Consider the following 27,348-nt stretch of genomic DNA (forward strand, 5'->3'; position numbering starts at 1 on the left):
ATAAGTCACTTGCAAGTCCTGGCAAGTGGGTAGCAGCTGTATCTCAGGTGTGATAGGTTTGCTTTATCTGCTAGCATTGTGCAAACACATTAATGAGTGCATTATGTATCAAACTACTAGGTAACTGTTGTAAATGCTTTATATTATTTAGAAATCTTTTGTGGATTGTTACATAGGTTCAAGATATTTTAGTGATACTTAGGGAAATTGATTGAGGTTTTCATATGAGCTGGGAATGCATTCTTATCTTTCTCATTTAAATAGTGAAATATTGGCCCCTGCTGTCTGTGAATTTGTTATCCACCATGTTTTCAGAAATGGGTTATATTTAGATACTGAAGGATGCCTGTACCTTAAAAAACAAATACATTTTTATGTTTAATGTTAAAAAAAATTCTCTCTTGTTAAAAGCAGTGTGTTTCTGTGTCCTAGGATTAATGACCTCAAAAAAAGATAGTGCTTCTGAATCAACACTTTCATTAGCTCCTGGTGAAGAATCGAAAACTGTAACAGAGAAAGATGGTAATGTAATATATTACCACTATTTTGCAAAATATTAATTTACCGATGGAACTTTGACACTTTTGTGCCCAGTGGTACATATAGCGATCACGAACTTTTTCAGCCCCTCGGTTTTATTGGGAACCTGCTACTACTCATAGTTCGTGCTGCTGCAAGGCAGGGGCCTTTAGGACTGTTTGAAACTGAGGAAACAGGAGTGTGCCACAAATTACTGTTTTCACAGGGTGTGGTATGAGATATCTGAATTTTTGGTAGGAAAAATAGGAATTTTGGAAATTTTTATTTGTTACACATATGCACTAATATACCCTGGTGGGGGCTCTGGGCTATAATTGGTGGGACTTCATATATACCACTAAGCACTTAAGGCAGGCTTGTGGGAAGGGGCAAGAAAAAAAATCCGTACTACAAAAATTCACATGCTCTCGATGATTAAGCATGCTTCCATTAATGAAAACACATGGTATCAACAAAAAATTAAAGCAGAAAAAAGAATGTTTAAGTTGCCTTTAATTATCAAATCATTAGGTGCATAGAGCATGAGTAGAAAACTCACAAGTTTCTTGCTTGCCTTCAAGTTTTATTCAGATTTTAATATTGAACTTTTATTTCCTTAAAACATATGAATATCTTTTTTTTGTGTGTGTGTAAATAAGATAGGACTCTACTATCTCATCTAAAGTGAGGGGTGGGAAGTGGTGCTTAGAACGGGTAGTCATTGTAAGCTAATTGATTGGTGACATTCTCCTTTAAAAGGTTATGATCGTATAGTGTGAATCCTTAAAATACTATTGCTTAGGTTATAACATCTTTTATGTTTGAGCTATGATATATTTGGATGAAATCAGGCATTTAATTTGGTACTAAATAATCCACAATTGAGGAAGCTAAATGGAGAGTCTGGAAGGATTTGCCTGGAAAAGCATCTTCCTGGTCCTCTGCTGTTATTTTCTACCCTTTGATCTATTTCTTTTCTTTGCCTGTTTTAGTTACCCTGCTTGGATCCATCAGCAGCTCCTCCTCTACATCTTCTTTGGAACACAGACAGAGCTACCTCAAGAAATTGAGTGCAAGTGGCAATAACAAGAAGACAGTGAGCAAAAGCTCTTCTGTTTCATCTCGAGCCAGTGCTGGTATCTATGGCTTTTTCAACCAGGCTTTCTTGGTGTTTTTTATCTTGGTTTGTTTGTAAGTAGATTTGCTCTTTTTAAATGTGTAGAAGGAACTCCTTACTTCAGTCAGACTGAACTACTTGCACTCTTCCTTGCCCCTACTCTCACCCTACCCCTCACCCTTTGTGAACATACATTGGATTTCTCTTCCTTTCTCCTTTTGTTCTTACTATCTTCCCTGTCTCTACTGACTACTTCTCTTTCCCACATATCTAAGGCCTCCAATCCTTTAAGATAAAAAAAAAACCCTTTAAGATACTTGGAAACTATTATGTTTTATTATCTCTAACCTCTTTTCTGGTCTATACCTAAAAATAATAACTAACATTTATTGTAATACTGTTTCAGGGACTGTGCTAGGCACTTTACATACATTATTTCATTTAATTCTCAAAATAAACTTACAGGGCAGGTACTATGAAAATCCTCACGTTATGGATGAGGAAACTGAGGCACAGGGAGAAAACCAGTGGTCCCTGAGCACTGAGTTTCTAAGTGGCAGCCCTGGGTCTGCCTGATGCCTACGCTCTGTCAGTTGCCCTTAGGGTCTGCCCTGCCCCCAGTGCCTGCCGTTCTTCCTCACACACAGGCTCTACAGACCCTTCCCTAGCCAGCTGACAGAGTGGAACTGTTGCCTCTCAGTTACAAATATAGGGGGCTAGGCTGTGTGTGCAGATTTGGTGGCCACCCTGCATTATTGCTCAAATTGAGCCTGTCAAGGCCTCTTCATTTCACTGCTGTATGTAAGACTTTACATTTATTGTCATTTAATTTAATCTTAGGGGTTTCATCTGATCTGGATTTTGTTTCTTGCATCTTGCATTTTAGCTTTGTGACATCTTTGCATGTTTTTATAAAGAGTCATTGTTTAAAACTTTATCTAGGAGAAGGCCAAAGACTCTTCCAGGTTGATAGTGATAACCTGTTCTGGATATGGTTTTCTAACTAGCTGTGAACCCTGCAGCTTGTCCGTATTTCTTCATTATGTGTAAGGATGTATAAAACACTATCAAACTTCTTGTTGAAATCAACAAGATTTGCCGTTAACTTATTACCCTATATAACAAACTTGTCCAGAAAGGAAATGAAGCCATTTTTTTGGCATATGTAGGGTCGCTATGGGTCAGTGTGACTCAGTGGCACTGGGTTTGGGTTTTTTATATTCTTAATGAAGCTCATAATAATTACCAGATTCTTTTTCTAATATTTCTAATACTTGTATTACATCAAATGTTTATGACAGGATTTTTTTTCCCTTTTAAAATATTTTATTGATGGGGAAAAAAGAATAATACCCTCAACAGAAATATTGACATAATAACCTAAAGTGTCGAACCCTAAAAAGTAGGGGCCCTAAAAGTTTTACCTGGAATATTTGTTGTCTGGATAGCTTTCCCCTTCCCAAAAGTTTCTCTTCAACGCTGTGAGGAACAGAGGCGAGAGGCTGCAATGATACAGCAATTCTGCTTGTCCTGTTCAAAAAAAATTAAGGCCACACTCATCTGGCATTTGAGCTTTTGACATTTGTTTGATTTTAAAATTTATATGTTGATGTGTAACTACCTTTTTTACCCTTTATAAGACTTTCTTCTAATATGATTACACATTTAATTTTTTTTTCTTTTTGTAAATTTGAGGTTTCTGTAGGCTTATAATAGTGAAGATAGAGAGAGAAAGGGGACTTTTTAGAAGGCAAGAACATTATTCTGAGTGAAATAAGTCAGATAAAGTGACAAAATCGTACGATCCAACTTATATGAAATATCTAGAATGGGCAAATGCATAGAGAAAGAAGTTTATTAGTGGTTACTAGGGGCTGAGGGGCGGGGAGAATGGGGCGTTATTGCTGAAGGGACACTGAGTTTCTGGTTGGAGAATTTTTTTTTTAAATTAGAAAAAGTATCATAGAGGTATATCAGCATTAATTATTAAAAATACTAAGTTATTTTTGAGATGGTTTTGGTATTTGCCAGCTTTCTAAATAAATATCTAATTGTGTAAAAAAAAGGCGGGAAGAGGCTGAGGGGAGAGAGGGAGAGCGAGCCTAGGAAATATGTGACAGAAAGTCTGTGTGTGGAACCCAGATACATTACCTTAAGAAATGTTTCTAGAGTGAGTAGGTGTTCTACTTTTCTGTAGTATTGCATTTGAGGGAGATATGGACTGCAAAGAGTAGACAGTAACGAAAAGTTAGGACAAAATTAAGGAGAGAGAACAGCAGAAAGAAAGGATTGTGGGAGTGAAGGAGGTGGTGGGGGTGGGGGGAGTCTGTGTCCTCTGGGCCTCAGCCTCACTGTATCCCACTCTTGAACTGGCGTTATTTGGCCCATTGTCTACAGACGGCATGGGAACAGACATGAACATATCTGGTCACAGAGTCAGGGTTTCAATCTAGGTGTCATACCTACTAGCTATGAATACTGTGTCTTAGGTAGTTCCTAAATCATTTATCGTTATGATTTTTATGAAAAGCACTTTGTAAACTGTGAAGTGCAATGGAAGTACCAGTTAGTAGAAGAGTCTAGGGCTTTTTAGTGTAGCACTTAATCCAGGCCTTCTTTCTCTGTGGGTGTATGTTCCTTCGTTTGTTGCCATGATTTTAGTTTCTGTCTTTCACGGAGCAACTTATCCTCCATCCTGTGCCCTTATCAGGGGTCCTCTAGGCCTTCCCAGATGACAGCTATTCAAATCTCTATGTACTAGTGGTAGAAGGCTCAAGGGCCCACTGCTTCTCTTTCAGCTGTTGTATTTGAATAGCTTTCTAGAGATAGTATTTCTCCAATACTTCTGCTGTTTAGTGGTTGGCATTTCAGGGTTTAGGTTTGAATCTAGATGAGGGAAGAGTGTTTTCATTTCTAATGAGGAAATCAATTTGGGGTAAGCGAACTTTATAGCAAATGTACCTTCACATTCTTGTATGTATTGTTTATAATGACTGCCAGTGAACTACTATAATCTGACATTTTACTGGAACAGGGATTAGCAAATTATGGCCCATAGGCCAAATTGGACCCACCACCTGTTTTTGTAAATAAAAATTTATGGGAACACAGCCATGTCCATTTGTTTACATATTGTCTGTGGCTGTTTTTGTGCTACAATAGCAGAGTTGAATAGTTGTGTCAGAAAGCATAAAATATTTACTATCTGGCCCTTCATAGAAAAAGCTTGCTGACTCTTGTACTAGTCGAATGTGAGCCAGGCAACTCTGGTACAGTTGATACTTTACCAGGGCTCAGGTTGTGTTAATTTCCCATGCTTACCTCTGGCAATAATTTTCTCAGGAAACCCTTCAAATTTCCTTTGAGTACCTTGACCTCACAAGTGAGAAACACAACTGGTGACCTGAATGATGAAAGGCAAAAAAATATTGAAACCTCCAACTAATTAGACTGGTTGGAATATATAGTGATGTTTTGGCTAAAGTGCATTTTGAGTTTTTTTTTTTTTTTGAGTTTGTTTTCTCGTTTGTTTTCTCTCCCCTTTTCCCCCCGGCCCCTCCCCCTGCCAACCAATGAAACAGGTTTGAATTCCTCAGCAACATCTGTAGCAAATGATACCCGTCGTGCTGGAGACCTCCGCCTTGGAGACAGAGTGTTGGTGGTAGGCCAGAGAATTGGTACCATTAAGTTCTTTGGGACAACAAACTTTGCTCCAGGTAACTTACCTGTACATCCTTTGTTCAACTTGAATTCTTTAGAACATAAAAGGTATACAATTTTACACGTAAATAAAATTTAATTTGTAGAGAATTCTTGATCACCAGTTCAAGCATGGCACAGAAAAATGTAAAACAATGATTAAAACTTAAACAATGATTAAGACTGTTTTTACTCAGGTTGACTGTTACTAGTAAATTTTTTTTGCCGACTGTGTTTTATATTGTCTAACGGTAAAATTAGTTGTCACTCTGACTTTACTCTCACTGATTGCAGAATGTACTAAGCATCAGGGAAAACATTTTTGGATTAGATTTTTGCTAAGGATAATCTCTGAAATGAGTAGATAATGAGTTGAATGAGTATCTTCTATCAGAGTGGTTTGAAGAGAAAAGTACACAAAAGAGTTCTAGGAAAATGAAAAAGCTTTTACGAACCCTGGGACCTTAAAAAATACATGTTTGTGTATTTATATATTCATCCCAAGTTACACTTAATTTAGACTTAATATTGTGTTTTCAAAGTAAAGATTATCATTTTCAGTGATTATGATTTCAAATAGAAGCCAGTTGAGTGAAACCATGTTCCATATGTTTTAAATAGCAATATGCTATTTTGACACATGGTGGCATTGCAGCATTTTAGGCAAATATAACCTAGAAAATTGATTAAAAAAAAAAAAAGTTTGTAACATTCTGTCCAGAACTGTGAAGGATCTGACATTTTACCCTATTTGCAAGCTAACAAGTTAGCCTGCCACAGTTTCATGGATTTGGCAGAAGATATGAGACTCCTGGGTCAAAGAAAACATTATTCCTCACAGCAGTAGCAGTACCAGAGCATCAGCATTTTCTTGTGCTGGCTCCTTGATTCCCAGTTCCCACAGAAAGATAGAAAGCTGTCCAGGTGGCACCTGCATATGCCTCAGGATTTACGTTACAGGAGAGGAACCCTGAGCTTAAGGAATCTGAACCTTGACACTGAGCAAAAAGCATGCCTGTCTTTTGTTCTGGAGGGAGACACTATCTCTATCTTCCGAGGCTGTCCCCTATACAAACATCCATGAGAAGGTATAGTGGAACAAAGGCAGTCAGCATCTTTACCTGCCAGACATGAGAAACGTTTGTGTGCCATGGAGAATTTTCTCCCAACACATTCTTGTTTCATTAATACCGCTTTTAATTGCAATTCAACACACTGCTTTGAAATGAATTATATGTTTTATAATTCATGTTTCTCTCAGGTCTCCAGGTAGTATCTGAGATTAGTTAGGATGTTCTTAATAATAGCTCTTAAATAAAAACTTGGAATCTCAGAGGTAGATTAATTTTCTCAGTGACTGTATGTGTTTTGAGTTTGTTTTTCCCTCTTAAATTAAACAAAGCCAAAGCTAGAATGGTTTAATTCTTAGGATATGATTTATCTTTTTAAGATGAATTTTAATTTTTAAATTCCTAATATATTTAGAAATTTGGGAAATAATAAATATAATAAAAGTTGGAAACATTTGTTTAAGTCATTCTGCCCTTAAGAAAGTAGCATGTATTTCTGTGGCATCAAAATTTAGATCAAACAATTCTACAGAACGGTGGTAATATCTAAGCTTCTTATAGTTTATAAGATTTAGACCTGACAAGAAGTCAGGTTTAGCCTCCTCAACATTTTTATCAGTACCACCTCTGAAAGAAAATGAACATTTGAATGGAAGGTATTCATGCTGCACTGCTACCATACGATGGGTAGTTACTATTGTTAGCACTTGTCATAATATATTTCTGCATGTTACACATTTTCAAGAGATGGGTTGTTGTAGAACATCAAAAATCAGTTATATGGTAAATTACAGTGAGAAAATGCAAAAATTATATAGGAAAGGATCAAAGGAAGAAAGAAGTAAAACTTGGAGAATAATAACTGTGGCAATCAGCAAAATAACAGTGGCAACCAGACTAATCTGGTTTACAACATTCAAAAATGTGATGACCTATTTTCAGAGCATTAGTATGACTAAGCAGTAGGCTCATAGACATTGCTCTCTACCTATACATAGTAGGACTATGTAAGTATAAAAGGTCATTCATTTGTTGTTTTAACCTTTACCCCAATACCTGGAATTGGGGTCAGGTATCATCCTTTTTTAACAAAAGAAGGAAAAAAGCAAAAACTTCTTCTAGCTTGGTGTTTTGGAGGTTATATAATTGACTCTATGAACTAGTAATCTGAAGGAAACCAATATTTTTGTATTTTGTAATTTGCAATAAGTTTTTCAATATCTGTGTCCTTATTTTTTGTTTGGTACTGATCGAAAGAGACCAAATACAATTGCTACTTTTCTTTTAAATCACAGTGATTTAAAAAAAGATTAGGCATTTACCCTCAATTCCAGAGTCCTTACTCTAGCAGGTGTTTGTCCATTTACCTAATATTGGGATAAACCATACTAAGAGTACTCTCACTATTTTAGTTTTAGACTCCCTAGAAAAGGAAATTTCATTACTTTCCTCAGAGCAGGTCGTTTTAAATACTTAAAAGCCTTTTAGAAAACTTTGGTTAAACATTATTTTTATTTTCATCCTGGATGGGGGAAAAAAAGCAGAAAATTACCATGATGTCTAGTGACTGGTATTTTCTGTATTGTTCTCATACTTCTTTAATTATTTAGGAACTGCTTGTGGTGTTCTAATGTTGAAAGGGCATAATGACAAGACTGCATATTCATTTTATGATTTATACATCTTAGTATCATGCTGCGTTTCTCTCACCGTAACAGACTGTAGTACCATGTTAAGGACAATTTCTTATTAGTACAGTGTTTAGAAATATTTTGGCAGTATTCTACTTGCATAATAGCTAAGCCTTGCCAAATTTGTGTTTGTGCATTTTTCCTTTCCTCCCTTGATGTACGGTCTCTGCAATTACATATGCTCGTGACATGTATTTCCTGTTCACTTTTCAAATTTTATTTTTATAATTTTGTCATTTGGAACTTAATGATTATGATGATCTTCCATCGTTCCGGTCATCTGTGAAAGTGTTACGCCACCTGGTCTTTGGGTCTGTCTAATACCATAACAATTTTGGATAAAGTGCAGATGCTTTTAAAATCCAATCTTCATGTTCTAGGATATTGGTACGGTATTGAGCTTGAAAAACCCCATGGCAAGAATGATGGTTCAGTTGGAGGTGTGCAGTACTTTAGTTGTTCTCCAAGATACGGCATATTTGCTCCCCCGTCCAGGGTGCAAAGGTGAGGAAAATGGAATTTATGGTTACTCACAGGCACCTTTTGTAATTTGCTGTGGTTTATGGTAAGACATGTACTGATTGTAGCTCCAGTCTTCTTTCAAGGGGTTAACCAGCCACCTTCTTCAGAGAGAAGGCTCACGGAAAGCTAAATTTGCTTTGCTGAGGATTTGCAATTTTAAAAACCTCCTTTATCCCTCATTTGCAAACCCTGTGAGTATTTGTAGGCTGTTAGAAGTGGCATTTGCAGCTAAGAACAGTGAGAGCAGCAAGCTTAATCTGTCGTGCAAACAGAAGTAAAAATGCTCTCTGACTGCTTCAGTCACATCCTAACTACATTGAATTTCCTGCCAGCAGGCACCCCATTCATTTTCCTGCAAACCTAATGGAACCAAAATGGCTTTTTCCTCTGATTTCTTTAGTTTTCAAAAATAGATAAGCAGTAGATCTTTGCGGGAAGTGAAGCTTCAAGGATTTATATATAATATACCTCCTCGGTGTTTCTTCTTAATATAGTATATTTTGTACCAGTTCATTCTGGTTTTCAGAAATAAGTTGAGCAGAAACAAGTCCTCATGAAATTCTAGATGCTGTTACATGAAATGACTTCCCTTATATGCAGAAAGAAGTTGGCTTGATATCCTTTTCAGAGGATAGCGTATATGGTATAAACATATTCATGAGAACGGATCTACAGTCACAGTCTAGAAGCCTCTTCTAGTTCCTTTCTAATAAAAATTGTGTGGAACTAGATACTCTCAACAAATGTTCATATGCATTATTTCACATTTTCTTGTGGCATTTTTCTTTTAAATTTCTATATTTTCATATTATGTTTTCATTTTCTTTTTTAGGGCACCTGGGATAATTTTTTTTTTTAATGAACCCCACCCAAACCCACTGTTTATAGGACAGAGTAGAACTGCCCCTTAGGGTTTCCAAGGCTGTAAATCTTCACAGAAGCAGACTGCCACATCTTTCTCCTGCAGAGCGGCTGGTGTGTTCCAACTGCTGACCTTTTTGGTTTGCAGCTGAGTGCTTTGACCACTGCACCACCAGGGCTCTTTTTTAAAAAATTTTTAAATGAAATTTGTTGGAGTAAAGGTTGTTACTTCCTGTGGCAAATTTAACAATTTTTATATCCATTTTCTGCCTCAATTTATTTTTCTTATTAAATAATATAATTTTTGTATTTTATTCTATGATTTATTTGATGTAATTTTATTATTATAATATAGCATTTACTATGTAATGGTTTGTAGTGTATAAAGTATCTTAAATGTGTCATTCAATCCTAATGACTGTTAATCAGGCAAGGTGGACAGTAACAATAACAATTACAAACATGTGTTGAGCATTTAGTAAGTGGAACTTAATGTACAACGGACTTTAGATGTGTATCTCACTAATCTCCTGAGAACAGGGAGGTGTAGGTATTATGATCGTTCCCATTTTGCAAGGGAAGAAACAAGTTTCAAGTGATAAAATAACTTGGCTAAAGAACTCACTCAGCCCAAGTTTGTTGTTTTAATTTTTTTTTAAGCCCTTTCTTTTAGACGGTTTGCTCTTTTTTATGTTTTTTTTTTTAAGTGATGAAAAATAGCTAAAGAACAGCACTTGTGCAGGGCGCTGTCTTGTGTGCTTTACATGTATTAACTCATGTAATCCTCAACAACCCAGGAGTCGGCACGCCCACTCTCTCTGTTTCACAGGTGAGGAAAGTAAGGCACAGAGAAGGTATGTGAGCTGTGCAGGTGTGCACAGCAACCAGGTGGGGATTTTAACCCAAATAGTCTAGTATCAGAATGTGTGCTGTTAACCAGCACCTTGCAATAGTTGAAAGAGGTCCAGTGACTTTCTTTAGGACCAATATCTTATAAATGATTGACTTGGGAATAAAATCCATACTGAGTCACTAATCAGCCTTCTGTGTTCTCATATTTGAGTGTATTTTCATTAATACATTGCAACAGTTGTTTATAAGTTTTGCTTGCTCCCAGTCTTATTTGATTACCCAGAGACATACTTTAGTATATGGTAGGCACAATAAATACTGATCACACAAACTGATTCCCAGCTTAGTGCTTTTAAGCTGTAATAGCTTTTTCTTCTTTATATTGTAAAGCCACTTTCTTTCTCGTGGCTTCATCTTTTTTTTCTCTTTGTTTATGGAACACACTTTTTTACTTTTTTTCTTCCCTCCTGTTTGGTCTTCTTTAAGGTGGTTCATTTAAAAGCAGCCCCTCTTCTCACTTAAAAGGAACAGGGCTCTCTGGAAGTGAAGCACTATCTCCATCCAGCTGTCTTCCTGTCATCTTCTGATTGTCTCATTCATCATCATCAAACACTATTAAATGTCTTTTAGCACTTTGTGCTGTGCTAGGCATTCTGTAAGCAAATAAAACAGACAAGGTCTCTGATTCTGTGGCGTTTCTAATCTAAACCAGCCTTGGAGCTCTTTAAAGACACCGCAGATCTTTAAGATGGAAGAATTTTAAACTAGGGACTGCTTCAGGACAGTCTTACTGAGGTAGTAACCAGCCACAATCTCACCTTGCATCTCACTTTTCCTTGGGATTGTAGTTGACCTGTTGTTGCTCTTGTTGTTTTTTTCCTTTCTGCCCATGTTTTAAAAATGTGCCTGCTGTCCCAGACTCTGCCTGGATGGCCATCTAGACCCATCTACCTCCACCCAAAGTTCATCTACTGGTTAATTCCTTTTCTTCTACTAATGTATAAATCAGTCATTACTACTTTAGAGAAATGCTCAGAAAACTCACTGATCAGATTAAATCTAATCAATATAATATAACCACTCTCTGTTGCCGAGGTGGTCTTCATTAGTATAGTACTCATTTTCTCACCATTAGGTACTCATTACTAATGACCTGATCACTTTTTAAATTACATTCCTCTTAACTATGCCTCACCACTTAATTCAAATACCTGTCCAGTTCATCAAGTCATATTCTTTGTGTCCATTGGTTTCTCATTGATTGTTGCATGCAGTATATCTTGTAAAGATGGTTCATATGGATTGCAGGGTGAAATCGTAAACACTGCCAGAGATGCAGGATTTCTCGGCAACAAAGTGTGCTGGGGGAAATGATTGACAGATAAAGGCCTCACGGACTTAGATTAGTGAACAGTTGAAAGAAAACAAGGCTGTCAGGATTGGCCTTAATAAAAGAGAAAAAAAGAACGAGTTGAGTATCAGAAAATAAAGAGAAACCTTTTTGATTTTGCTTAGAGTCAAATATGAAGTGAAGGATGTTGAATTGTGTCAACCGTACAGTTTTATCAGAATAATCACACACATTCATAAACCACCCCAATGTCTTTTTTTCTTTACTTTAAGGATTAGTGAAATTTTCACAATTATAATCATTTGTTAACTATAAGGTGAATTTATTTTCATATTTTTTAGCTTCACTTTTGAAGAGAAAATTCCAAAGAAATAAAGTTACATGTCTATTTTAAGTGAACTCACTTTAACTTGATTTTTTCAGTATTAATAATTCTTGGAAAACTAGGTCCTCTCCTGTTTGATCATTCCCTGTCCCCATGCTAGATTGAAGCTCATTCCCAGCTCAGAATAGGTAGGTGCTCAATGCTCAATAAATGTCTGTTGAGTGAATGAAAGAACAAATAACAATCGGTGTGAGAACCTCGGCTGAGAGCCAGTCTTCAATCTTAAGATCAGCTGTTTCTAATGATGTGCATAATTTGTTTGTTTTATTCATAGAATAACAGATTCCGTGGATACTCTTTCAGAAATTTCATCAAATAAACAGAATCAATCTTATCCTGGTAAGATTGCACGGTTTTGTTTTCCTAATAATTATTCCTTTGCTTTTATTTATTTAAGTTTTTTATTGTGAAGTATATATGCATTCAAAAAAGCATAGAAAATGTGTTTGTATAGTTCCTGTAATCATAAAGCAGACATCTGTTACCCACCACCCAGCTGAAGAAGACGATTACCTGGATGATAGAAACCCCTGAGTGTACCCCTCATGGTTTCTTCTACCTCTGGTTTCATATACTCCATCCTCAGGTGATGACTGCCCTGAATTTTTTATTAATTATTCTTGCTTTTCTTTATGTTTTTGTTGCCCATATATATATGTATCCATAACTAATATATGTTTAGTTTTGCTCGTTATTTGTTATTCTTACTGTGATTTAGTGTTACATTGAAATATATTGTTTATTCATTCAGTAGCTAATGGATGTTGGGGTTATATCCTGTTTTTTACTATTAAAAACTATGCTGTGCGTGTCCTGGTGCACATGTGCAAATGTTCTCTAGGGCTCCCAGGCAGAGGATACATCTTCCTTTTTCCTGGGTGGTACCAAACTGTTCCCAGTGCACACTCCCGGTGGCAGTGACAGGGGCCTCTGTTCTCCCTACCTCACTGACACTGGTGTTGCCTAATTTAGAAGCTTTTCCCAGTCTGTTGGGTGTAAGTGGTATCTCGTTGTGGTTTTATTTTGCCTTTTTCAGGTTACAAATGAGGTTGAGCCTATTTTCATGTTTATGGGCCATTTATGTTTCCTCTTTTATAAAGTACCCGTTTAAGTCTCTTGCCCATTTTCTGTTGAGAAGTTTGTCGTTATTAATTTGTAAGCTTCTTTACATAGTGTGGGTACTAATCTTTTTTTTTTTAATAGTTCTGTAACTTGCCTTTTAAAAAAATTATTGTGGATATATATATACATATACATTGCTTAAATAGCAATTTTTCTATATATATACATATACACATATGTGTGTATGTATATGTATATAAAGCAAAATTGCCATTTAAACAATGTACAATTGTTTAGATGGCAATTTACAATTCAATGTACAATTCTGTGACATTAATTACATTCACCATGTTGTGCATCCATCACCACTATCCGTTTCCAAAAGTTTTCCATCACCTCAAAGAGCAACAGAGTGCCCCTTAAGCAATAAATGCCTATCCCCTCCTCCCTCAGTCCCTGCCAACCACTAGTCAACTCTTGTCTCTCTGCTTTTGCCTATTCTCAGTATTTCATATAAGTGAGATTATGCAATGTTTGTCCTTTTGTGTGACTTCTTTTACTCAGCATAATGTTGGCAGGGTTCACCGTGTTGTAGCATGTGTCAGAACTTCATTCTCCTTATGGCTGGATAATATTCCATTGTGTGTATGCAGCACATTTTATTTATCCAGTCATCTGTTGATGTACCCTTAGGTTGTTCCACCTTTTGGCTAGTGAATAATGCTGCAGTGAACATTGGTGGACAGTGGGGACTAGAATTTTTTATGTGTGGCAAATATTTTTGCCTAGTTTTTGCCTTTTTTTTACCTTTTTTTGTTTTTTGAAAATTAGCGATCTTTTCCATTATGGTTTGCATTTTTTGTCTTAAATCTTTTCCTAAAATAGATATCATAAAGATATTTTTGATTATTGCATTCTAAGAGTTTTATAGTTTTGCCTTTCACACTTAAGTTGTCAATCTACCTGGAACTGATTTTTGTGTAATTAAGGATCTAATTTCATTTTTTTTCCCCATGTCAATGACCATTTGTGGAAAGTCCATTCTTTGTCTATAGATCTGCATTGCCTGCATTGTCACAAATCAAGTATAGTATGTACACTGTTGTGTTTCTGGCCTCTTTCTGCTGTTCTAACGGTCTTTTTTTTTTAATCCCTGTACTTAATTAATTAGTATGGATTTCTAGCAATACTTGATATCTAGCAGATTAAAGCTCCTCTCCCCTAGCTGCACACACATACCTTGTTATTCTTCAGGAATGTCTTTGCTCTTTCTGGCTTTTATTCTTCTGTGTGTATATATATATATATTTTTATACATTTGAAGGACCCCTGGAGGCCAGTAGCTAATGTTCCGCTGGTAACCAAAAGGTCAGCAGTTCAAATTCACCAGCCGCTCCTTGGAAACCCTATGGGGCAGTTTTGCTGTGTCCTTTGGAAACCCTGGTGGCATAGTGGTTAAGTACTACGGCTGCTAACCAAGAGGTCAGCAATTTGAATCTGCCAGGTGCTCCTTGGAAACTCTGTGGGGCAGTTCTACTCTGTTCTATAGGAATCGACTTGATGGCAGTGGGTTTTGGTTTATAGGGTTGCTATGAGGCAGAATTGACTGGACAATAATGGGTTGGGTTATATATTTGGAATCAACTTGTTAAGTTCCAGAAGACCCTGTTGGGATTCCGATTAGAACTGCATAGTTTTTAGCTGAACTTGAGGAAAATTGACATCTGTGTCATTCCTTTCCAAGGATGTGTCTTTCCCATTTGTTTGGGTGTTCTTTAATGGCTTTCAAAGAAGCTTGATATTTTTTCCATAAAAAACCTTGCGTTTATTCTTAAGTACTTTATAATTTTTGTATTACTATAAATGAGATCATTTTAAAATTACATTTTATGTCTGGTTGTTACGGTTGCGTTTCATTTAACCTTTGTATATTGATTTTTTTAATCCAACAAACTTCCTAGACTCTTATTCCAATAATTAAACTGTAGATTCTATTGTGTGCTTTTTTTTTTAACATGGATAATCACATCATATGCAAATAATGGCAGATGTTTTTTCATTTCCTGCCATTAGGCCATTTGTGTCATTTTCTTCTTACTGTATTGGCTTGCCACAGGAGTGGCAAGAAAAGAAAGAAAGAAGGAGAAAGGACATCCTTGTCTGGTTCTTTAAGGAATATTTTCAGCATTTTATCATTAAGTATGGTGATGCTTTAGTTTTTAAATGATGTCCTTTGCTAAGGCTTTTTGTTTGTTTTTGATTCATGAATGGAATGTTATGTAATTCTTTCGTTTCTATATCTAATAAATGCTTTTATGGTTTTTCTCTTTATTTTAATATAGTAAATTGTATTATTTGATTTCTAATATTAAATCAACTTTGGATTTCTAGGATAAACCTAATTTGGCCCTGATACATATTATTTAAAAAAATACTACTGAATTCGATTTCCTGACATTTTAAACGAGGATTTAAAGATCTGTGATCAATAGTAAAAAGAGCCTATAATTTTTCCTTTGTACACGGTATTTGTCTAGTTTAATATCAAGCTTATGCTAGTTGTTGTGTATTGTCAAGTCGATTCTATAGGACATAGTAGCACTGCCCCATAGCGTTTCCTAGGTTGTAATCTTTATGGAAACAGATTGCCAGGCCTTTTCTCCCACAGAGCTGCTGGTGGGTTTGCACCACCGACCTTTTGGTTAGTAGCCAAGTGCTTAACTGCTGTGTTACCAAGGCCCTTAAGCTTTTGCTAACCTTTATACGGTGAATTGGGGGGATATTTCTTCTTTGTCCTTGGGAAATATTTGTGTAAGTAGGTATTGCCTGTTCCATGACTTTTACTTGCCAGAGTCTGTGTTTTCTATTTCATTATCGATTCCATTTCTTTAATAGTTTTAGAGCTGTTTAGGTTTTTCTCTTTCTTCTTGAGTTGGTTTTGATGGTTTATTTTTTTTCCAGGAATTTATCCATTTCATTTAAACTTTCAACTGTATTGTCAGAAATTTGTTACAAATACTCTGTTCTTATGTTTCATATTTAATATCTATAACAGTTGTACTTACTTCCTCCTTTCATTTTTATTGAATAGTGTCTGTCTTTCTCTCCCTTACCCCCTTGTTTAATCTTGTCAGGAGTTTGGAATTTTCAAATAACCCACTTCTGACTTTGTGGCGTCTTTCTACTCTGTGTTTGTTTTTTTTTTTGTTAATTGTTACTGTTGTCAGCTACTGTGAGTCAGCCCCTGACTCACAGTAACCTGTTGCACAATGGTATTGACTGATTTTTGAAAGTAGATCACCAGGCCTTTCTTCCTGATCTGTCTTAGCCCGGAATCTCTGCTGAAACCTGCTCAGCGTAATAGCAACACACAAGCCTCCACTGATAGATGACTGGTAGCTGTGTTTAAGGTGAATTGACTGCTTATCGAACCTGGGTCTCCCACATGAAAGGAGAGAGTTCTACCACTGAACTACCTCATTTCCATCCTTCTATTCTACCTTGGGTTTATCCTTCTATTTTTCTAACTTTTTGGTTGGTTGCTTGTTTCACGAAGTCAGGCTTTCCGTTTTCACATGTTATCGTTTAAGGCTATAAATTTCTCTTTAACTGCTGCTTTCCCTGCATCTCACAAGTTTTGATACATAGTATTGTACTTCTCAGTGCTACATTTTTATATCCATTATTATTTCTTCTTTGACCTATGTTCACTAGTGTGTTTTTAAATTTCCAAATATATGGAGTTTTCTAGTTATTATTCTTTTTCTTAAAGGCAGTGTGATAAGAGAATGTGATTCTTATAATATCAGACCTTAAATATTTGTTTAGCCTAACTTTATGGTCTAGCACAACATTGTGACAAATGGTCCATGTGTGTTTAAAGAGAATGTGTGTTCTTCAATTGTTGTATGCAACATTTAAAATATATTTTAGAACAACTTTATTAATTGTGCGATTTAAATAGATATCTGTATGAAATTTTTTATTTGCTTAATCTGTCCATTACTGAGAGAGAAATATGGGAAATTTCTCATCTGTCAGTTTTACTTGGAGAGTTTATAAATGTTTGCTTTGTACATTTTGAAGCTCCATTTTTATTCATTTATTTTTTAAATTTTTATTGTGCTTTAAGTGAAAGCTTACAAATCAAGTCAGTCTCTCATACAAAAATTTGTATACACTTTGCTATATACTCTTAGTTTCTCTCTCCCTAATGAGACAGCACACTCCTTCCTTCCACTCTGTCTTTTCCTGTCCATTTGGCCAGCTTCTGATCCCCTCCACACTCTCATCTCCCCTTCAGACAGGAGATGCCCACATAGTCTCCTGTGTCTCCCTTGATCCAAGAAGCTTAGTCTTTACCGGTATCATTTTCTATCCCATAATCCAGTCAAATCCCCGTCTGAAGAGATGGCTTTGGGAAAACTTCCTGTCTTGGGCTAACAGAAGGTCTGGGGACTATGACTTCTGGGATCCTTCTAGTCTCAGCCAGACCATTAAGTCTGGTCTTTTTATGAGAATTTGGGGTCTGTATCCCACTGCTCTCCTGCTCCCTCAGGGGTTCTCTGTTGTGTTCCCTGTCGGGGCAGTCTTGGGTTGTAGCTGGGCACCATCTAGTTCTTCTGGTCTCAGACTAATGTAGTCTCTGGTTTATGTGGCCTTTTCTGTCTCTTGGGCTCTTAATTGCGTCTTTGGTGTTCTTCATTCTCCTTTGCTTTAGGCGGGTTGAGACCCACTGATGCACCTTAGATGGCCTCTGGCTAGCATTTAAAACCCCAGACACCACTCTTCAAAGTGGGATGTGGAATGTTTTCTTAATAGATTTTATTATGCCAATTGACTTAGATGTCCCCCGAAACCATGGTCCCCAGACCTCTGCTCCTGCTATGCTGGCCTTCAAAGCATTCAGTTTATTCAGGAAACTACTTTGCTTTTGGTTTAGTCCAGTTGTACTGACCTCTCCTGTACTGTGTGTTGTCTTTCCCTTCACCTGAAATAGTTCTTATCTACTATCTAGTTAATGGCTACCCCTCTCCCTCCGTCCCTCCCTCCCTCTCTTCCCATTTTCGTAACCATCAAAGAATATTTTCTTCTCTGTTTAAACTATTTCTTGAGTTCTTATAATAGTGGTCTCATACATATATTTGTCCTTTTGCAAGTGACTAATTTCACTCAACATAATGCCTTCCAAAGTCTTCCATGTTATGAAATGTTTCATGGATTCATCATTGTTCTTTATCAATGGGTAGTATTCCATTGTGTGAATATACCATAATTTATTTATCCATTTATCCATTGATGGGCACCTTGGCTGCTTCCATCCTTTTCCTATTGTAAACGGTGCTGCAATGAACATGGGTCTGCATGTATCTGTTCGTGTAAAGGCTCTTATTTCTCTAGAATATATTCCAAGGAGTGGGGTTGCTGGATCCTATGGTAGTTCTGTTTCTGGCTTTTTAAGGAAATGCCAAATCGATTTCCAATGTGGTTGTACCATTTTGCATTCCCACCAGCAGTGTATAAGTGTTCTAGTCTCTCTACAACCTCTCCAACATTTATTGTTTTGTGTTTTTTGGATTAATGCCAGGCTTGTTGGAGTGAGATGGAATCTCATTGTAGTTTTTATTTGCATTTCTCTAATGGCTAATGATCATGAGCATTTCCTCATGTATCTGTTAGCTACCTGAATGTCTTCTTTAGTGACATGTCTGTTCATATCCTTTGCCCATTTTTTAATTGGGTTATTTGTGTTTTTGTAGTTGAGTTTTTGCAGTATCATGTAGATTTTAGAGATCAGACACTGATCTGAAATGTGCTAGCAAAAAACTTTTTCCCAGTCTGTAGGTAATCCTTTTACTCTTTTGGTGAAGTCTTTGGATAAGCATAGGTATTTGATTTTTAGGAGCTCCCAGTTATCTAGTTTTTCTTCTGCATTGTTAGTAATGTTTTGTATACAGTTTATGCCATGTATTAGGGCTCCTAGTGTTGTCCCTATTTTTTCTTCCATGATCTTTATCATTTTAGATCTTATATTTAGGTTTTTGATCCATTTTGAGTTAGTTTTTGTGCACGGTGTGAGGTATGGATCTTGTGTCTTTTTTTTGCAGATAGATATCCAGTTATGTCAGCACCATGTGTTAAACAGACTGTGTTTTTCCCATTTAACTGACTTTGGGACTTTGTCAAATATCAGCTGCTCATATGTGGATGGATTTATGTCTGGATTCTCAATTCTGTTCCATTGGTCTGTGTATCTGCTGTTGTACCAGTACCAGGCTGTTTTGACTACTATGGCTGTATAATAGGTTCTAAAATCAGGTAGAGTGAGGCCTCCCACTTTCTTCTTCTTTTTCAGTAATGCTTTACTTATCCGGGGCCTCTTTCCCTTCCTTTTGAAGTTGGTGATTTGTTTCTCCATTTCATTAAAAAATGTTATTGGAATTTGGATCGGAACTGCATTGTATCTATAGATGGCTTTTGGTAGAATAGACATTTTTACAATGTTAAGTCTTCCTATCCATGAGCAAGATATGTTTTTCTACTTATGTAGGTCTCTTTTGGTTTCTTGCAGTAGTGTCTTGTAGTTTTCTTTGTATAGGCCTTTTATGTCTCTGGTAAGTTTTGTTCCTAAGTATTTTATCTTCTCGGGAGCTACTGTAAATGGTATTGATTTGGTGATTTCCCCTTCAGTGTTCTCTTTGTTGGTGTAGAGGAATCCAACTGATTTTTGTATGTTTATCTTGTATCCTGACACTCTGCTGAACTATTAGTTTCCGTAATTTTCTTGAGGATTTTTTAGGGTTTTCTGTGTATAAGATCATGTCATCTGCAAAAAGAAATACTTCTACTTCTTCCTTGCCAATCTGGATGTGCTTTATTTTTTTTATCTAGCCTAATTGCTCTGGCTAGGACCTCCAGCACAACGTTGAATAAGAGTGGTGATAAAGGGCATCCTTGTCTGGTTCCCGATCTCAAGGGGAATGCTTTCAGACTCTCTCCATTTAGGATGATGTTGGCTGTTGGCTTTGTATAAATGCCCTTTATTATGTTGAGGAATTTTTCTTCTATCCCTGTTTTGCTGTGAGTTTTTATCATGAATGGATGTTGAACTTTGTCAAGTGCCTTTTCTGCATCAATTGATAAGGTCATGTGATTCTTGTCTTTTGTTTTATTTATATGATGGATTACATTAATTGTTTTTCTAATGTTGAGCAATCCCTGCATACCTGGTATGAATCCCACTTGGTCATGGTGAATTATTTTTTTGATACATTGTTAAATTCTATTGGCTAGAATTTTGTTGAGGATTTTTGCATCTAAGCTCATGAGGGATATAGGTCTGTAGTTTTCTTTTTTTGTGGTGTCTTTAGCTGGTTTTGGTATCAGAGATATGCTGGCTTCATAGAATGAGTTTGGAAGTATTCCCTCCTTTTCTATGCATTGAAGCCGTCCAATCCAGGGCTTTTTTTTTGTTGGGAGTTTTTTGATTACCTTTTCAATCTCTTCTTTTGTTATGGGTTTATTTAGTTGTTCCACCTCCGTTTGTGTTAGTTTAGGTAGTGTGTTTCTAGGAATTCATCCATTTCTTCTAGGTTTTCAAATTTGTTAGAGTACAATTTTTGGTAGCAATCCGATATGATTCTTTTCATTTCAGTTGGGTCTGTTGTAATATTGCCCATGTCATTTCTCATTCAGGTTATTTGTTTCTTCTCCTGTTTTTCTTTTGTCACTTTGGCCAATGGTTTATCAATTTTGTTAATTTTTTCAAAAAACCAGCTTTTGGTCTTGTTAATTCTTTCAATTGTTTTTCTGTTTTCTATTTCATTTAATTCTGGTCTAATTTTAATTATTTGCTTTCTTTCAGTGCCTGAGGGCTTCTTTTGTTGCTCTCTGTTTGTTTAAGTTGTAGGGATAATTCTTTGATTTTGGCCCTTTCTTCTTTTTGTATGTGTGCATTTACTGATATAAACCAACCTCTGAGCACTGCTTTTGCTGTGTCCCAAAGGTTTTGATAGGAAGCATTTTCATTCTCATTGGATTCTATGAATTTCTTTATCCATCCTTAATGTCTTCTAGAACCCAGTCATTTTTGAGCAGGTTAGTGTTCAGTTTCCAAGTGTGTGATTTCTTTTCCCTGCTTTTTCTGTTACTGATTTCCACTTTTATGGCCTTGTGGCCAGAGAAGATGCTCTGTAATATTTCAATGTTTTGGATTCTGCTAAGGCTTGCTTTATGACCGAATATGTGGTCTAATTTGGAGAATGTTCCATGTGTACTAGAAAAGAAGGTATACTTGGCCGCTGTTGGGTGGAGTGTTCTTTAGATGTGTATGAGGTCAAGTTGGTTGATTGTGGCATTTAGACCTTCGGTGTCTTTACTGAGCTTCTTTCTGGATGTTCTGTCCTTCACTGAAAGTGGTATGGTGAAGTCTCCTAGTATAATTGTGGAGCTGTCTATCTCACTTTTCAATGCTGTTAGAGTTTGTTTTATGTATCTTGCAGCCCTGTCATTGTGTACATAAATATTTAATATGGTTATATCCTCCTGGTATATTGCCCCTTTAATCATTATATAGTGTCCTTCCTTATCCTTTGTGTTGGATTTAACTTTAAAGTCTATTTTGTCAGAAATTAATATTGCCACTCCTGCTCTTTTTTGATTGTTGTTTGCTTGATATATTTTTTTCCATCCTTTGAGTTTTAGTTGGTTTGTGTCTCTAAGTCTAAGGTGTGTCTTCTCATAGGCAGCATATAGATGGATCGTGTTTTTTAATCCATTCTGCCACTGTCCGTCTGTTTACTGGTGCATTTAGTCCATTTACATTCAGGGTGTTTAAGGATAGGTATGAGTTTAATGCTGTCATTTTGATGTCTTTTTTTGTGTGTTGTTGACAGTTTCTTTTTCCCACTTAATTTTTTGTGCTGAGTAGTTTATCTTCGTATATTGTCTTTTTGTCATATTCATCGTTGTTGATTTTGTTTCTACTGAGTCTCTATTTTTTTCTCGTACTTTATTTTGATGAGTAGGATTGTTAGTCTCCTTTGTGGTTACCTTAATATTTACCCCTGTTTTTCAAAGTTTAAACGTAACTTTTATTTCTTTATATCGCCTTGTCTTTCTCTCCATATGAAAAATGTATGACTACATTTCTTAGTCTCTCTTTATTGTTTTAATGTTGTCTTCTTTTACCTAATAATATCAGTATTTCCCTGTTTTGAGGGTTTTTTAAAAATCTTGATTTATTTTTGTGATTTCTCTGTCTGGGTAGGCATCTGATTGCTCTTTCCAGTGTTCTAGTCTTGGGCTGATACCTGATATTATTGATTTTCTAACCAAAGAACTCCCTTTAGTATTTCTTATAGTTTAGGTTTGGTTTTTATGAGTTCCCTAAACTTCTGTTTATCTGGAAATGTCCTAATTTCACCTTCATATTTGAGAGACAGTTTTGTTGGATATATGATCCTTGGCTGGCAATTTTTTTCTTCCAATGTTTTATGTAAGTCATCCCATTGCCTTCTTGCCTGCGTGGTTTCTCCCGAGTAGTCCGAGCTTGTTCGTCTTGACTTTCCTTGGTAGGTGACTTTTCGTTTATCCCTAGCTGCTCTTAAAATTCTTTATCTTTGGTTTTGGCAAATTTGATTATAATATGTCTTGGTGACTTTCTCTTAAGATGTACCTTCTGTGGAGTTCGGTGAGCGTCTTGGATAGATACCTTCTCATCTTTTATGATATCAGGGAAGTTTTCTGCCAACAAGTCTTCAACAATTCTCTCTGTATTTTCTGTTATTCCTCCGTGTTCTGGTACTCTGATCACTCGTAGGTTATTTCTCTTGATAGAGTCCTACATGATTCTTAAGATTTCTTCATTTTTTAAAATTCTTTTATCCAATTTTTCTTCAAATATATTGGTGCCAAGTGCATTATCTTCCGTCTCACCAATCCTGCCTTTCACTTTCTCAGTTCTGCTCCTCTGACTTTCTACTGAGTGTCTGACTGTAATTTTATTTTTAATCTACTGAGTTGCTGTTTTTTGTCTATTAAGTTTTTCATTATGTTCTTGAATAGCTGCCTTAATTTCTTCAACTGCTTTATCTGTGTGTTCCTTGGCTTGTTCTGCTTTTTGCCTGATTGCCTTCCTAATCTCTTTCCTGATGTCTTGAAGAGTTCTGTATATGAATTTTTTGAATTCTTCATCCAGTAATTCCAGGAAGGTGCCTTCATCCAGAAGATCCCTTGATTAATTGTTTTGAGAGCTTGTTGAAGTGATCATGGTCTGCTTCTTTATGTGATTTGGTATTGACTATTGTCTCTGAGCCATCTATAAGTCATTGTATTAGTTCATTTTATGTTTGCTTACTGTATCCTAGCTTCGTGCTTTTTTTTGTTATGCCCAAATGATTTGCTTGAGTGAGCTAGTTTATTTTCAGCTTTGAAGCTCTGATATCCTGTCACTAGATGGCTAGAGCTGTTATCAGGCATATCAACCTAGGAGGCCATTCACTTTTCTTGTATGGATTTAGCTCAGGTCTCCAGGTAGCTGGTCATCAATTGTGTGGTACAGGCTCTGTCCTACGGTCTTAGAGGGACAGGGGTGATTGGTGTAGGTACCAGTATCTGGTTGCAGCAGGGGGTCATGCTCTGAACAAGGCAGGGGGCTGACAACCGTCCCCCCAGTGTCTTTGAAGAAAGTGTGTCCCTGTTCCCTAGAGCATACACGTGGGTGGGTTCTGCAGATGGACCATGGCCACCCAGTGCTTTTGGTTGTAAGGACTGGGAGGTACCATTTATCCTTGAACCCCTGTTACGGGCAGCTGGGTGACCTGAGTGGAGCCACTAGTCCTTAGGCCCCGATATGGGTAGGTGAGGACCTTTTTTAATAGGTAAAGCGGTGTCAAATATCAAACACCCACCTCTCCTTCATACAGCTGAGACAGTTGCGGTCTGCCAACAAGGACCCATTCTCCTGAAATAGGCACACATGGGTCCATGCAGGGAGGAAAGGTACTCCAAGTCTACAGACCATTTATGCCTGGACAGGAGCCACTTCTGTCCTGGGCTTCCCAGGTTATTGGAGCTGGCAGATTATCTTTTCTCCAATTGTGAATTTATTCCTTCTCCAAGGCTGGGAGAATGGCTCAGAGCACTCAGCAGCACCTATCTCAGGCCCAGGGAAATCAGCACTGAAGCTGGCTTGGGGGCGTAGGGGGAGGGGCGCAGTAAAATATACTCAAGTATATTTCGGCTCCTGAACCACCTCTCCCTTCCTTTGCCACTCAGTCCATTTTCTTACATTGCTTTGATGTTCAGGGCTCCTAGCTTGTCATAAATATAATCACTTCACTTGTTTTTTCGGGTCTTTGTTGTAAGAGGGATTGCTGGAAGCATCTGGCTATTCCGCCACCTTGGCCCCACCTGAAAGCTACATTTTTTAATGCATGTAAGTTTAGAATTACTATACCTTCCTCCGAGTTGAACCTTTAATCATTGTTTAGAGACTTTCTTTTCATATAATAATTCATTTTACCTTATGCCAGCTTTCTTTTGGTTGAATATTTGCCTAATATATCTTTTCTATTCACTGATTTCTAAACTTTCTGTGTCCTTATGTTTTTGAAATGTTTTCTAAATAGAATATAGTTGGATTTTGTTTTTGTTTTCAATATGGTCTGATAATCTTTGTCTTTTTACTTGAGTGTCATCCATTTGCATTTATTGTAATTACTGATATATTTGGATTTATTTATGCTATCATATTTGTTTCTAATTTGTTCAGTTTTTTTCTACTCTTTTTCCTTCTTGACTTCATTGTGGTCATAGTCCACCTCCCCTCCTTTTTCTATCATCTTTGATGCGAAGTCAGCTATCAGCCTAACTAATCCATTCTGTTGTAGATGATTTATCTTTTCTGTTTGACAGTTTTTAAGATCTCTGTTTCCTTTGTTTTACAGTTTTACTATGCTGTATCTTGGTATAGCTTCCTTTTTATTTATCTTGTTTGGCATTCATAGGTCTTCCTGGGTCTGGAGATCAGTACCTTTGATTAATTCTGTAAAATTCTTACTTGTTACACTTCAAGTATTCTCTCTTCTTCATTTTATTTATTATTTCCTTATGAAACAATGATTACTAGTATTTTAGACTTTGTTTCTCATGTTACTTCCATATTTTTCACAACTTTGTCTCTCTGGATTGCGTTCTGGCTATCTTTAGATCTCTCATTTAGTTTCCTGATTCTCTCATCAGCTGTGCCTATCCTGCTACTTAATCCAGTCACATATTTTATTAAAAATATCATTTTTAATAATATTTTCATTTCTTTCTTGAAAAATTGCTTCTTTGTTACTTATTCTTTAATTACTTAGTGTCTTGTTCTTTCCCCATATTTTAAACATTTTAAAATTATCATGTTTTATTTTATATTTAATATTTTAATATCTGAAATCTTTATGAGTCTAATTCTGCCATCTGTTACTGCTGAGTCTAATTTATGGTGCCTTCTTTCCTTGTGAACTTTGTATAGTTTTTTAGTGTGAAATGCATATTTTCCTCAGAATTTTATATATGGGGATTCTCTGCGGCCTAGATTGATACCGCCAGAGAAGATTATATTTATTTTTTCAATTTGCCTGGAGCCACCGCCAACCTGGGACTACTTCAATTTATATTTTCTGCATTTTTTTAAATTTTGTTTTTTACATTACATAGATAACATGAATTTTCGTTTTACTGAGCACCAGGGTTGACATAAGCTACTTTCCTTGCTGTCTTCATTTGAGTGACATTTCGTTTTGTTTCTATTTACCTTGCACTGAGAGTGAGTGCTTGGGATCTTAACTTTAACAGTAGTCTTTTGTTAGAATCTCCACATTGGCAGGCCCCAGGCTGTTTCCCTCCCTCTCTCCTGTGGTATAGGAAGGTAGATTGCTTTGGTGCTTGGTTACCTCTCATGGCTTCTCGTTCTGGTTTTTGGCCTCTTCGCAATTGTACCCTTTGTGTGAGCTCAGCAGTGTTTTGTTTTGTTTTTTTAATTATATATTTTTTAAATTGTAGTTGCTTCAATAAGAGATTCATCTGGTCTGCCATAACTGCCAGAAATGGAAATCCCATTCCTTTTTAAAAATTTACCTTTTGTGAAGTCTTTTTTAAATTCTGTTATTTAGAGATGACAACAGTCATAATTTCTGAAGTTTGTTTAATCTTTTAAAACATTGATATTGTTTTTTAAAAAAAGTTTCTTATATGGTTTTTCAGGATTAATATTCAGTAGTAAAAAGAGACAGCTTTATCAATGTGTGGTTCAGTTTTATTTGATTTTCAAGAAATCTTGTAATACAGCCTCCAAAGGTAATGCTGTGATCTTAACTTACTCATTTATGTGCATAGATTGATGAGAAAGGTAAAGAGCCGTTTAGATTTTAGATAAAAATTTATCAAGAAATCTAAATTGCAATTATATTCTGCATATATACTTACATTCTTTACTTTCTGTTTTTTGAAGAAACATTTGACATAATAGAACATTTCCAGAAAAAATGACAAAAGATAACATTTAATAAAGACTGCAAATTATTTGTAATTTATTTTTCTTCTAACATTCACTTTCATATTTAGGTTTTAGGAGAAGTTTCAGTACAACTTCTGCTTCTTCCCAAAAAGAGATTAACAGAAGAAATACTTTTGCCAAGTGAGTATTAAGAAGATTTAGAAAAACACCTTTAAAGATGCACGGGACTGGGGATTCTGTGAAGGAAGAAAAGAGGAATTTGTATCTTTTACGTTGCTTGGTAGATTTTTAACATGTAGTAGAAAAGGTGGGATTGAGTGTATTGACAAGAGCACTTTCCTCCTTGGCAAGCTCAATTAAAAACATCCCAAGTGACTAAAAATAGTAAACTTCATATATTTTCTCTTTAAAGAGGTTAATACTAGTAATAAAAGTTTAGGTGTTTATGTTTTGTGTTATTGAATAGGATGGATTATTTTTAAACTCTTCATTTAAATTATTAGTCAGAGACTTGATTTAATATTGTCAGCAATACATAAAAGAAATGTAGGGCCTATCTACGTGCATAACTTAAACTTAGTATTATTAAAAATAAATGTTTCCATGGTCTCTTCTGTAGTATACTTGCTCAAGACCTTTTTTTTTTTTTGTCGGGAGAATTCCCCTTTCCCTTTTTCATTTCTTTTTTTCCCCTAGACTTGCTTTACTGAAACCC

At 36.2% G+C, this 27,348-nt stretch overlaps 1 protein-coding gene across 1 annotated transcript in view; it reads left to right on the forward strand.

Moving 5' to 3' along the window:
* Positions 1-27,348, forward strand: part of CLIP4 (CAP-Gly domain containing linker protein family member 4) — a 110,618-nt gene that overhangs the window by 66,942 nt on the left and 16,328 nt on the right. Inside the window, exons 10-15 of the mRNA XM_064295178.1 lie at positions 433-522; positions 1,512-1,655; positions 5,218-5,352; positions 8,477-8,600; positions 12,342-12,406; positions 26,741-26,813. Of these exons, the coding sequence (XP_064151248.1) occupies positions 433-522; positions 1,512-1,655; positions 5,218-5,352; positions 8,477-8,600; positions 12,342-12,406; positions 26,741-26,813 (631 nt within the window). The remainder of the gene's footprint in view (positions 1-432; positions 523-1,511; positions 1,656-5,217; positions 5,353-8,476; positions 8,601-12,341; positions 12,407-26,740; positions 26,814-27,348) is intronic.

This window comes from Loxodonta africana, chromosome 12 (genome assembly GCF_030014295.1).
Source record: "Loxodonta africana isolate mLoxAfr1 chromosome 12, mLoxAfr1.hap2, whole genome shotgun sequence".
Classification (NCBI taxonomy): domain Eukaryota; kingdom Metazoa; phylum Chordata; class Mammalia; order Proboscidea; family Elephantidae; genus Loxodonta; species Loxodonta africana.